The sequence below is a fragment of the Styela clava genome, chromosome 12 (genome assembly GCF_964204865.1).
Source record: "Styela clava chromosome 12, kaStyClav1.hap1.2, whole genome shotgun sequence".
In the NCBI taxonomy this organism is placed as follows: domain Eukaryota; kingdom Metazoa; phylum Chordata; class Ascidiacea; order Stolidobranchia; family Styelidae; genus Styela; species Styela clava.
Genome location: NC_135261.1, coordinates 3,721,770 through 3,735,499, shown reverse-complemented (window position 1 = coordinate 3,735,499; position 13,730 = coordinate 3,721,770). Strand labels below are relative to the sequence as shown.

General features: G+C 34.1%; 1 protein-coding gene across 1 annotated transcript; it reads left to right on the top strand.

Annotated features, from left to right (window-relative positions):
• The first annotated feature begins 2,826 nt into the window (after positions 1-2,826).
• On the top strand, positions 2,827-8,871 carry LOC120330201 (uncharacterized). Its single transcript, XM_039397062.2, has 8 exons — positions 2,827-4,657; positions 4,943-5,026; positions 5,394-5,419; positions 5,854-6,046; positions 6,920-7,057; positions 7,282-7,370; positions 7,563-7,763; positions 8,245-8,871. The coding sequence occupies exons 1-8, from the start codon at positions 4,610-4,612 to the stop codon at positions 8,555-8,557; spliced, it is 1,092 nt and encodes a 363-aa protein (XP_039252996.1). The 5' UTR covers positions 2,827-4,609; the 3' UTR covers positions 8,558-8,871.
• The last annotated feature ends 4,859 nt before the right edge of the window (positions 8,872-13,730 follow it).

Genomic DNA, 13,730 nt, shown 5'->3' with positions numbered 1-13,730 from the left:
CCCACCCTGGACTAACAGCCATTTAATTTGGCTTGATTCCTAATAAGTTTGTCAAAGAGGGTCATAATCGTGTGGAGGATGCAAAGTGCAGTAGCTGCTTGAGATGATTGCCAGGTATTCCGGGACTATTTTCGATTACTGGAACAAAATTAAAATGCTCTAGAAATTTAAATAATCATTGAGTTATTTGATTTATTAATAATATTCGGAAATGCGACAAAAACTTTAAATCCACGAAAGCAAGCCAATGATTAATGCCAAAATCTTTCCAAGTGAAAAGTGTACGCGTGGCCGCGAAAACGCATACTGTTGCGTCACTATTGCATCTTGTAGATTAGTCAACACTTCGCAAATAAACACGGGGGAATTCATTCGACTATCTAATAGACTTCCGCTTTTTAATTTCAAGTCAATGATTAGTTTTCAATGAAAAGTTTACTTCGAAAGTAATTAATTTTTAAAGCATTAACAACAGCCGCATGCGGCTCTCAACTCGTAATCAATATATATTGTTGAACAAAGAATTTTTTTCTTTTTTAATATGTGTGCTGACAAAATGGCGTCATAATGACACAAAAATGTAATCAATTTTGTCAATCGGGCTGATTTTTTTAAACGCACAAACTTGACCAGATGGAGAGAAACGGATGTTATTTTCATATTCAGCAGTGCCAAAATACCCCAAATCAGTTGCAAAAATCTAAACATTCGGAAAGTAAAAAATTGTTGGCCAGTGTAATCATTATACATAACCAACAACAGAAAAATGTAATAGTCCTGCATAGGATCTACCAAACTGATAGTAAATTTACCGAGACTGATTTTTATGTAAATGAAAAACGAATATTCATATTTACTTGTTAAACTATAATTACTTACCTACTTTTTATGATAAAATCTTTGGAAAGATATCATGAATACCGGTAATTAAACTTTAATAATAAAGTAATTAAATTCAAAAATGAGATTTCTATACTTTTTCTTTTTAATTTGCCGGCCTGATAACTTTAATGATGTTCTTTATAAACATCTCGAGCCAGAATGTTGCTGCTAAATGTTACTATTCGAACAATGTCGTTGATTCTTGCGTGCCTACTTTCAGATTACACATGAGGACTTTTTCATGCATGTTGAACTTTCAGTTGAACAATCATTTACTTCCAAATTCGACGACTAACTTTATTAACAGCCAAAGTGTTGAATAAACCTGTGACCTATTGAACGAAACGTGTAGACTGCTGGTATCGTGTTGATGACTAAGGTATGACTTAATTATAGAAGGGTGAAAAGGAGGGCGTGGGCATTCATTGATTTATAAATTTATACAAGTGCTGTCCTTTTTTAAACTGTTTTGTGGGACCGAGGATGTTGAAACAATATGTAAGCTCAACATAACGCAAGACTACTCTATGCAACGTAAGTCTTAAGTCGAGCTACGATTATTTTTAATTTCTAACAATAAACCATTTTCATTTTCCTGTTGCGTAAGACCATATTATTGATGACTGCGTTCACTATTTTGCTGTTTTGACTTTTTTATATGTTGCGTTGACTATTCTGGTTTGACATCTGTCTTTCAAGGTTGCTTTTCACGTTCTGTTTTTTTTAGTCAATGTCCAGACTGGGTTGATCATTTAGTTTTTTAGTCATTGTCTTTCAGGTTGTTTTGACCATTCAGTTTTTCTTGTCTTTCCGGTTTCGATGACCATTTTTGGTTTTCTGACCGTTGTTTTGCAGGTTGCCATTCTGAATTTTTTCTAGTCATTTTCGTTGACCATTTGTTTTTTACCCACTGTCTTTGTGGTTGCGTTGTTCATTCTGTTTTCTGAGCTATTTTTGTTTTAGGTAGCGTTGACCATTCTGGATTGTTTGGTAGACCATTTTGTTTTCCTGTCTGTTGTCTTAGGCTGCGTTTATCACTCTCGATTTTTCTGGCCATTGTTTTCAGGTTGTGTTGAACATTCAGTTTATACCAGTGTTGAGCTGTAGCCGGAACGCACCGGAACGGCGTTCCGTTTGTTGGACATTTCATTGCATTTGCTGTCCTGTTGTTAAAATAAAATTATTGTGCAAAAAGTCCAATTTCTCTGGTGAATCTAGATATTAATTTATGTTTTGTTACATCATAATTCGTAATTTTTTTTTACATCACATCACGCAAATACTGTAATACGGTCTGTCTAGTATGTAAAGTAAGTAAGTACAAAGTTTTCACTGGATGGTATAAATCGCTTTTTTATAAACTATATTTTGTTTCGTATAGATACGGACAGAATGCTCCTTGACTGGGGTAGTGATGTCAATCATTATGCGACAGGCAAAAATTTGGGTACTCCCGTAATATGTGAACCAAGATTGCGGACACCGGAACGTAGTATGTGTACCATGTTAGGGTTAGGCCATAATTTTAGGTACAAATACTACGAGTGTCACTTGGCTAGTCCCCAAACTCGCGATAAAACTAAAAAAAAAAAATTGGAATAAAATTCTGGTCTAACCCCAACCTGGTACACATACTATGTTTCGGTGTCCGCCATCTTTGTTCACATACTACAGGAGCGCCAAAATTTTTATCGGAGCGTTTTATTGTCCTATTTTGCAGGGCAGGGAATCAGGGATATATAATTGGTTGTCACTCATTATTACAGACTTATACTCCAATTCAAAGACTAGTCTTTTAAAGTTACACATGTAACAAAGTGACCACCAGCACAGTCACAGGTTGAAAAAATAGAAATATTCTTTCTTCATTATATTTTATTATTCTTCATGTATTGGAATTATAATCTACCGATTAGAATACTGAAATTAGTTCAAACAAAAGCGTAGAAAACTTTGACACATGTAGTTAGTTCTAAGTTGATTTTCAGAGTATAGGAAGAATATTTTGCCAGTACGCAATTTGATCTAACGAAGTGGCGCTGATATTAATGATAAAGCCTATCGAAGAGCTACCGTCGTAGAATCTTGAATCTGAAAATTATACTACGCCACGACGACCAACTGCTGTTCAAATAAAGACTGCTGCATGTAAAAATTATTAATCTATGCATTTTATTAGTTTAGTTTGTAGCGCATGGCTATATTGTATTTTACGGACCATGGGGTGCACTTCAAACTCCTTTTTCCGCAACCGATTTTGGGCATAATATATACGAGCCAGGCAGTGCTTTCATGCTTTATTGGCTACACTCAGAACCAGTACTCTTATTGCTTTAAAAACCGTTGCCTCTTATAGCTCGATCCGCTTTGTGTACGAATTAAAAACCTAAGAAATTTGTTGACAGTAATACAGCGCGCTTTATGTTCCGTAAATATGGTAACTTTTGTAATACTCCACACCGCAAACCTCATATGAGCGAAGTAAGAAGAAACATATCGCCGCATCAAAACCAACCTAGCTCATGTTACCTTTTTAGGAATGGACTTCTCCCTGAGCATCTATCAGTATAGACCAGGAGCCATCTTTTGGTCTACGTTTCAGAGCTATACGGAAAGCTTTAATTACGGAATTCACGAAAAAATATTTTCACGGAATTGAATTTGCATACTCATTTTTCTATGAAATTTGGTGGGCGAGAATGACTAGAATATTTACTGTGGATCACCGTTTAAAAGATATTGGGCTACCCTGCGGTAGAGAGTTTCCTCTCTACAATATGTGCCGCTACTAGTAGTTTAACAGTTCATTCGTTTTTAGGTTGACGTATTTTCTAATTTGTCTTGTAGCCGAAGGCGCTTAATCAGGCGAAAATGCTGGATGACGTGTTTCGACGTTAACCAAAACACAAATATAATGTGAATGCAACTATTTTGTGGCTTCAATAGGTCGATTGATTGTAATTTTTAGTTCGAGGATAGCAAAGCTATTGATTACCATAAAATATTCTGGTGTAAGATAGTCATAAAAGACTCATTAGAACTTTTATAAAATCCAATGTCATTGTAAGACTGGCTCGAGTTCGTAGTCTTATAAGGGATTTGTCTGGATCATTCTATAGCAGTATAGCGCATAGTACTGTATTTGCTTGTTTGTATTTTATTTCCAGAATGTTATCAAAATAAAAGAGACATTTAGATGTATTTCGAAACAGTTCAACAACAACAGGTCAAAAAGACAATACACCATCACAAAATACTACATAGATAAATGTTTGGTATAACTGAACCGCTAGAATCAAATGAATGTAGCATTTGTGGTATGAACTGCTTCTGGACGGGCGGTAAAATAGTCATTGATATCCAATGAACCATTAGAGGACGTAATTAAATGCCATCATCTGACAGTTGTTTTGAGTTTAGTGGCAGCAATGAGTCATTATTACTTAGCCAGAAAAATCTGTTTTAAAAGATAACAAATCTGTTTTAGACAAACAGCTCCAAGTCAGATATTCTCGATACCTACAAAATGTTGCCCTTAGTAGGATGTATTATTCTTTATAAAAAATAATTTGTTTTTACTTCCTTTCTTACCAGAAATGTCGATAGGGAAGTTGTTATCATATATTCAACCTGTGTATATGTCTGCAGAAAAGTAGCTAGGTTAAAGTTCAGCAGGAAACAAATAGACACCTAAAAGAGACCCGCAAATTAGATATATTTATGTCGAATGATTGATATGGATGAACATAAAGTGGAACAGCTGAACATACCTCAAGTAAATTGTGTTTTGATGATTTAATTGCTACCCACTAAAATGTATTCGATGCAGTCGAACCTTTTGGTGAAGATGAGACCTTACACAATCAACATAAAAATAAAATGTCCTCATTTTATTAGGACCTTTTAAACCTATTCCTATTTCGACGTGATAAAGTTTTATATCCCTTTATGAGTTGGTGACGATAGGTATTTAAATTAAAACACGGTTGGGCCAACAGTGATAACACCAGAACATTGTGCTAGCGTTGTATGATTATAATATATATAATATTATCTATAGGCATCGCATTCGGGCAAAACCGATTCTGTGAATCCCGTTAAAAAAGAAATCACCAAGTATGTCTTTGCAAGAAATCGGAAAAAGGTGATCGATTTAAATATACATATCTTCGGGGGTACGAATGTTGTTGAGAATTATAATGAGTTGTTTTTATTATTTAGTCAATGCCATGTCTTCGCTTATTCATTGAAACAAATGTAAATTGAATGTTATTGAAGTAACCTATAGTTAAAGTAGACCTACTTATGCAAAATGATATACTGGAGGCTGGTATAGTCTTTGAAAATGTTTTTAAATAAAATATTTTTCGTTCTCATTACATGGTCAACATTGAAAATTTGTTGGAATCCAATCTCAATTTTTAAAATAAATAACTACGCTCTCAGATTTAATGCAGATATGTTTACAAATGTTATAATTTTTCTAATCATCAACATTGATTTTTTATCAGGCAGCAGCAGGTCACTACTCACATAGGTGAGTATTTTTAATAGATTCTAAATGTCGTTGAACCAGTCAGTAACAACCTTAGCAGAGTAAACAATCGCGCTTTCCTTAAAGAAGATTGTTTTTGTCACATTGAATAAGGGTTTTAGAAGTTTTATATAATATTATGTAAAATTAGAAAATGTTTATCGCGAATCCAACATCTTAAAATGACTTCCAAATGGGCGTATAATATTTTGAGGAACAAAAACAGAAAAAACGCAATTAAAGTGCAAAACGTGGGAACTATAAAACTTCCGAAATAATTTAAGGGGTACCATACTTTCGAACTGAACAAATCATTCAGCATGCGGTCACTAATACCTGATAAAACATTGAAAGCATGTAGTAAACGAAATAATAAGTTTAATGTCAGCATAAAATCCAACCTAATGAAACAAAACCTGATATAATTAACCTTTTAGAAAACGACTTAGGTCACATATTACACCTCCAATACTGCCGCTTCCAGTGAAGCGAAGTTATACTTCTTCAAGAAAAATACATTCTCGTGGTGGGAGACTGAAACTATGCGGATGTTACGTCGTAATACCAGAAGATGCATTGACGCGAGAAGTGGAAATAACATTAGAAGTAAAGTTCATGAACTGGGGGCAGGTCGGTCAATTGTTCAATAATGGAGTCAGGGAAAATTCCTGCACCTAGTGCCGGAGCTCATTTGGACCCTAAAGTATATTTTTCGCCATTTACATCATTCTAACTAATCAATAAATATACCAAGAAATTAACGCTCAAATATACAAGGTGGTCAAATGACTACTGTCAATGTCCCTCGGCACGAAATTACATTATAAACGATAACCATTTCCTGTCAATGCGCCGACATTTTTATTTTTTATTATATAAATAGATTTAAATACGCTTTGTGAAATTATTCTGGTGTGTCTTGGCTTTTTTTCATTCAAGGCCCATATTTGTGTATCATAATATACACAATTGCCTTATTTTAGGTAGCAACTTCCATATTTGATTTCCATGAATCTGTAAAGCTAAGAGAAATATCGGCCAATCGGTGTGTAAGGGGACGTGGTAGCGCAATAAAGACAGAACTAGCGAAATAATATTATTGTGATCCGTGAATATTGAACATGAATTCGACAAATGATATAAATTTCTAGCACTCTAAGCAATATAGGAAGCTTATATACGAGTACTCCAATTGTCATGTTTCCGAATGGTGCAAAACGAAAGCAACAAAATTGAAAAAAAAAATTTCCTCAACATTTGTGAAAGTTGGTATTGTTGTGCACATAGGCTGGACTGTGAGATAAATAAAATTTTAAACATTATCCACCTCATCACCAAATTTTCCATTTAGGGTGTAATATTGAAATTTTCCAGTGTAGCCTACTTATTGAAATTTCTCAAAACCTCCAATTTGTCAAATTCATGAAGAAAAAATTATAAAATCTTTACTTTCTGAAATATATAAACGCTTCTTTGAATTTATTTCTCCCATTATACTCAAAGAATATAAGAAACGAATTGATGTTATTTGGACCAGAAATTGTTCTCGGTCCTCCTGGAACAACATTTCGCAAACCAGTTGTGATTACCATTACTTCATGCTATCACAAGATACAAGAATGTGACCATCCTCCAGTGAAGGTAAGTATTAAAAATATATTATTTATCTGAACAAATTATGAAATAACTACTACATTAAAAGAATCTCGTCTTATGACAATTGATACGTGAGTTATGGACCATGTTAAGGGTTAAGTACAGCCGTAAAATCGAATTCAAAAATACAAATCCGTAGAAAAATGCATGATACCAGTCAATTTTACTGAGAAACCTTCCGTTACTTTGAAAATTTGATTGACTCACAGGTAGAAACTGGACAATTTTGGGATTTACATGAAGAAACGACACTTGGAGAAAATGGGGAGTTCACGTTTTCAGTTATGCATTTTTCACCGTAAGTTGGCTGCATTTATCTCATAAACATAAGCAAACTGTTTCACATTGACAGGTAAATCGAGTACCAGCGTTGTAGTGTAAGTTCCACCATGCATAGATACATAGTTTCAATTTCTTCCTTTTAATCTTTATATTCGCTGATTTCTCATTTATTTATACCTTGTACATACTTTGATAATATCCTGTTTAGATATCGGTTTCTGCTTCGTTTACTTGGCGTTGAGAAAAGCATTGTTCACATGAGTTTTACTCGACAAATCGGTGATGAGAACGAATATGAAATGATTTGGTGCTTCTGTGACAATCTCAGAGAAGCTAAGTTGGAAGTTCAGAAGGAAATGGCGATACAGGATTTCAAACTGACAAAGTCAACCGAGACTTTTGTCATAAGGTAAGTCTTCAAAGGATAAATTTTGACATATTTCTGGATTGTTAAAAATTCTAAACTGATTTATTGTAGGGCAAAATTGCTATTGTTGATCTTTAAATTTTTTCAACCTTCAAAAATTGTTCAGTGCATTTTGCAACATTTGTTACTTATCTGGTTAGTAAAAAATCAATACTTTAGTTATATTGGTTTTAAACTGATTTATCACCCCCGTCTGTACAAGACACAGAATGAGATGATTTGACGCAGATAGAACTACAAACTTCTTGGCGTACGGCATATTTCCTTTACGCTTCAACCTTTTAGGGTCAATACATTTTTATTTTAATTTTGCGACTACTTCAACATTATAAAGAAGTATGACAGATATCCGGAATCTACCTCTAATACAGGACATTAGAAACATTAGAATATCGCGACAAATTTCAATCAAAATCTATGAAACTATTTAAACCATCAGCACAACTACTATTTTTTATAACAGGTGCGATGAAAACATCAGAGTTTCGTTAGAAATAGCTGACTCTCCAGTTCAACCTGGATCCAAGATAATTTCGGTCAACGATCTATGGTTTTCCGACTCGGTGGTCAAAGTCGAATTCACCATTGGAAATCTACGTGCTCGGAGTCGAATCAACTACAAGATCGACATGATGAAAACAGGTCAAGATGAAGTTCATTCAAGCAAGACAAACACATTCACCTTTCTCCCGGATACAGGAAATATGGATCGAGGTGCGCAAGGTGGCGCTACTGTGCTTCATCAACCCGTTATCGACACGATGCTATTCCCGTAATGTTCGGTTTCACTACACTACAATGTTCAATTCTAATTTGACTGGAATAGTCTGAAATCTGATATTTTGAAAACATTCGAAAAAAGTTTCATATCGTACTGCTTCACTTTTGGTTGAGTCAGCTTTTTTAAAATTACGCCATCCCATGGATTTTCCTCGAAATTCTGTCGCGCAAATGCTGTTTTCATTGACCATTCAATCTTTGTAAAATGTATTTGATTACTGTTTCTTTATTATATTAGATTTTGTAGTTGTACATTTTTCATATACATTCAGTATAAAAATAAAATAAACGCTATTAACGGAAATATAGATACTTTGTTGGTTTAAAACAAGAAATAGACAAAATTGAAAACAACTCTATCACCACCTGAAACTTAAAAATTGATCGAAATTTTTTTTAAGATTTCCACATATATATCGCTGCTTTCTACGGTGCCCACAATTACTAAAGTGTTGAACTTTCTGGAAAATTTGTAGAAATCTGATAAATATCAGTATACTCAATGAAAATATATAGACGTTTTGGGACCTTGTTACCAACGCCAGTGGCCTAGAGTTGATTGAGTTTTTCTCAAATCCAGATTGTCGTTCAACACGAGTGTATAGGGATCGTTCTGTAGTGTATATGTCTAAGAATACACAAAATCTCAATGTATGACAAACATGCTCCCACCAATAAGTTAGTTAATTGGAAGTATAGTAATTCAATCGAAAGTTAATGCTGAAGCAGGAATCGCATTTCCAGAAGTTGGCAAAGTATATTTACACAAGATCTAATACTTCCGGATTTTTCAAAAGCGTTATGATGATATTCATTATTATACGTCAAACAAAATTAACTTCGTTATTCATCGACCTTCTCAACATTAAATTATGAAGCGTATGTAATTCTCAGTACCACACTAACCGGCGCTCGCGTAGTGTGTGAACCAAGATGGCGGACACCTGAAGATAGTATGTGTACCAGGTTAAAGTTAGGCCATAATTTTATTTTAATTTTCCTAATTTTAGTTGTATTACGCGTTCTGGTACTAGCAAAGTGACTCCCGTAGTATTTCTACCAAAAATTGCGGCCTAACCCTAATTTGGTACACGTACTACGGTCCGATGTACGCCATCTTAGTTCACATACTTTGGGAGTTCCCACTAGTCTTATAAGTTTAACTTGCAATGACCAAAATTATACATTGAGAAAGGATAAAAATATGAATAAGTGTCTGAAAATTTGCGGTCATATAAAACGAGTTTATTTCCACCATTAGATTCATCCATTACTACATTAACTAGGGCGGAAGAACTAGCGCTAGATAATTGAGATTTTAATTTTAGTCATTACTGAAGTTGGTCGGGTATTTCTAGGTATGATGCTGAATGTCGAGTAGATACAATACGAGATCTGATCGTTTTTAATATATGCTGCTCATCATATACTAATGGTTCAAGCACAGGAGATTACTATAGGCATCGTAAAAAATGAACTTTTAAAAGCGCCATGTGTTTATACCTCACAAACCTGTAGTATGTTCAGCAGTGTGAATTTTTTAAGAAAAGTTTTCTTACCTGGGTTCGAAGAATCACCACATGATGGAGTCATGAGCTACAATGTTTTTGAAAATGGAATCTTGCTTTTGCGAAAACAATTTTTTACACTTTAATGATCTAATTATGATACAGATGAAATAGCAGTAGTGAACCTTCGCAATGACAGTTATTTCCAATCCGTATAAGTCAAATTGAAACCGTGAGCGATTTTATTCCCTGAATAAAATTAAGCTTCATCATGAAATAGGTTCAGGATAAATAAAAATATCAAAATTCACCTATACAAATATACAGTACAATTCTTGAAAATAACTGACTATAATCATTATTTATTCAACTGATTGACGCTATTTTAGACTTCAAGAGATAATATATTATCGCACGATAGACTATTTTATGAGTGATCAAAGGATATCAAATAATTTCATCTTGATTTAGATATAATTGAAAGATATTCGGTTATAATAATATTTTAAAAATGATAATATCCGCATTTGCATCTTTTTTCTAAATCTAAGAAATTCATATTGGGAATAAAACAAATCTAAAATAAACAACGGTAATTGTTAATACATGCGTCGATTTTGTCAAATTGCTATCAAAAGTATGCAGATTAGTGTTTTTCTTAAACAAATAATAAAAAATTAATATTACAAAGTATGAGATTATATATTTCACTGCTAAATAATATACTCATCTCTTTACATATGTTTTCATTACTCAAAGTCACGCTGTTACTTAAGTTATACTGGAGGTCAAATTAGAGAGAGAAGTTAATAGTTGATCGTTTTAATCATAAGGAAATAATCACAACATAAAGAGACATATGGTAGGTACTAATTTTTTTTTTTTTTTTCAGTTTAGTTAGAGTAAATTGTTGGAAAATAAATTATTTCGTAATAATTGGAGGTAATGGATCAAACGTATTTATCAACACTAGATGACACTGAAAACAAACAATAAAGGACCCAAAATAAAAAGAGGACTGTTTTCCATAAAAATTCGTGGGGTCGTCGTTTATTCGTAAATCGAAACTTAATAGGATGAGTTCATCATGTAGTTAATAGATAAATTTGTCACCTAAAATCATTTTTATACTTGTCAGTTTTATGTATCAAATCTATTTCTGAAGAGGAATCAGATTTTGATCATTCTAAATGCTCACCAGATTCTGTAAATTTGTTCGAAACGCTACATTTTCTGTCTGTGCATTTCTCAATGAATCAAAACCGAAATTCAGTCGAGAATTAGCAACAAATATTTCCCAAATGATTAGAAAATCACTAATCGTCAATACTTAAAGGGCACACGTGACTCTTCTTACATAAAATTGAGACCAGCGATTGAAAATGAACACCAGAGAAAAATTCACTATTGCGCAAGATAAACTTCTACATTTCAAATCTGTCAATGATCTATAATTGACTGCGTGATCTTCTCCACGCAGATTATATCTTTTAATTAAACAGAGATAAGAAATGATATGAAACGCCCACTGATATTAGCGAATGGGAATGCAGCTTTTAAATTTGTCGTCAAATGTTGAATCCAAAACTAAAAACTTGTACCAGACAAGAACAGTGGATAAATCGATATAATACGGTGCAAAAAAAATCTAAAAGATCTAACATAAATTGTAAATCACTTATCTGACTAGACTTGATGCGTAATCGATTCGGACTCCCAAGGTATTGAACTTCTGACATTAGAAACGTGATTTTTTTATTAATTTACCGTTGTTCCTACCATACATTCGCCGGGGCTGAAGGATCTACAGTTTTGATTATTGGCGATGGGCTCCGAATGCATTTAAAAATCGACTCTCAATAATATTTTACTCTACGCACACTTTCCAAAATTCAATACATTGGTAATCGCCATTGATCATAACGAAAACAAATTGAAATGGCTAATATCGAGTTAATATAATATAAAGAATTACACTAGCGGTTCTCAAGCGATGGGGCACGCCACACGAGGGGGGCGTAGACAATTTTTGAGGGGGCATGAAGCTAATTGAAAAAAAAATATATTTGTTAGACTTGATCTTGCCTGCCTTGTTTTGGATACTTACATTCCTTATTTCATATATTTACGTTCCAGCCACGTATTTTCAACGTTTTTTTTTTTAATAAAACATACTTTCGCCTCACTATCTGTTATTTGTAGCTTATTGTTATAGTTAGCTTGTTATTTTTAAGTTGGGTCGAAAATTATATAAATGGGCGCGGCTTGGAAAGTTTGAAAATCACTGTATTAAAGGATTCATATTTCGGTTCTCTTTGTGTCTTATGAAGTCGCAAAAAGAATATGCTAACTGGACATCGCTTTGGGGAGATTGGGAGACATAATTTATATAAGTAAGTAAGAAAAACAATAGTTCAAATCATTCATATTTTTATGGTTGGAATTGACTATTACTCAAACGATAGTGTAAAATAGTCGCAAATAGAGTTTGGGTACTTTATTTTTAATATAATTTGACTGTGATTAGTGTAAAATAGCCGCAAATAGAGTTAGGGTACTTGTTTTAAACTTGTTGGCTTTTTTGATGGATTGGGGGTCGAGAGTATAGTTGGTCTTGATTAGGGGTGGGCAACTTCTCTAGTCGGCGGGCCAGATGTGGGAAAATGAAGTACTCGGCGGGCCGGATGATTACAAAAAACTCTTCGATATCTTTATTAGATGCTCATGGTGATGCTCGGGAATATACTACTGTCTATCTTGATACATTCTGATTTAAACAAAGAAATATTCATAACCTTTTATTTGGATGGATTTGGATTAATCAAGAAAAGCATGCAGAGCGGAAAAGCACGCATGCTGATTTCCAGGTTTCTGAATCTTGCGAAATTTGACGGAGCGCTTTCACGATGAATCGGAACCGAAAAAGCCGCACTTAACAAACACAAATATGACGGCGGAGGAGAAATTGCGTAATAAACCAACATAACTTTGACCTATTAATCAAGAAAAGCATGCAGAACGGTAAAAGCACGCATGCTGATTTCCAGGCTCCTGAATCTTGGGAGATTTGACGGAGCGCTTTCGCGATGAACTGAAAAGTAATAAACCAACGAGTAACTTCGTCTTTTCGGTCTCGGTAAAGCGATTGAGACGGTAGAAAAACAACAAAATGAAATTGTCCGCGGACCGACAAAAAAGCCTTGCGGACCGGCACCGGTCCACGGACCGACGGTTGGGAACCACTGATCTAAAGCATATAGAACTTTTATTGTGTAAATGAGTTCTCAATAAAACATGCCCTCCCCCAATAGTTTATTGAGATTACATCAAATTTTCAAAAGTATTATTTGACAGACCAACTTTTCTAATAGTCATCTTCAGTGTGAAACTTAATCACTTCAGAAAATAGGGTGGGAGTTCACCTCGATGACCTCATGGTCGTATCGCTCCCTCCTGTCAATACCGAAGCAATTTTATTTGTGTTATGTATTTTTTTCGTATTGATGACTGTTTGTTTTCGGTTGACAAAATGATAAATCTGTTTATGTGGATATGGATTATGTTTATGGAATGTTTACAACGCTTTCTGCTTTGACCTTATATTGTTTGTTTAACAAGTGTGCTAACGCAATTGTTTGTTCACTAAGGCAATTGTTTATTT

Excerpts from the sequence above, each read along its gene's own strand:
- LOC120330201 (XM_039397062.2), top strand. The coding sequence starts at position 4,610 with ATGATTGATATGGATGAACATAAAGTGGAACAGCTGAACATACCTCAA. Across the intron at positions 4,658-4,942 it reads AACAGCTGAACATACCTCAA|GCATCGCATTCGGGCAAAAC; the intron begins GTAAATTGTGTT and ends TATTATCTATAG. Across the intron at positions 6,047-6,919 it reads AGTTCATGAACTGGGGGCAG|AATATAAGAAACGAATTGAT; the intron begins GTCGGTCAATTG and ends TTATACTCAAAG.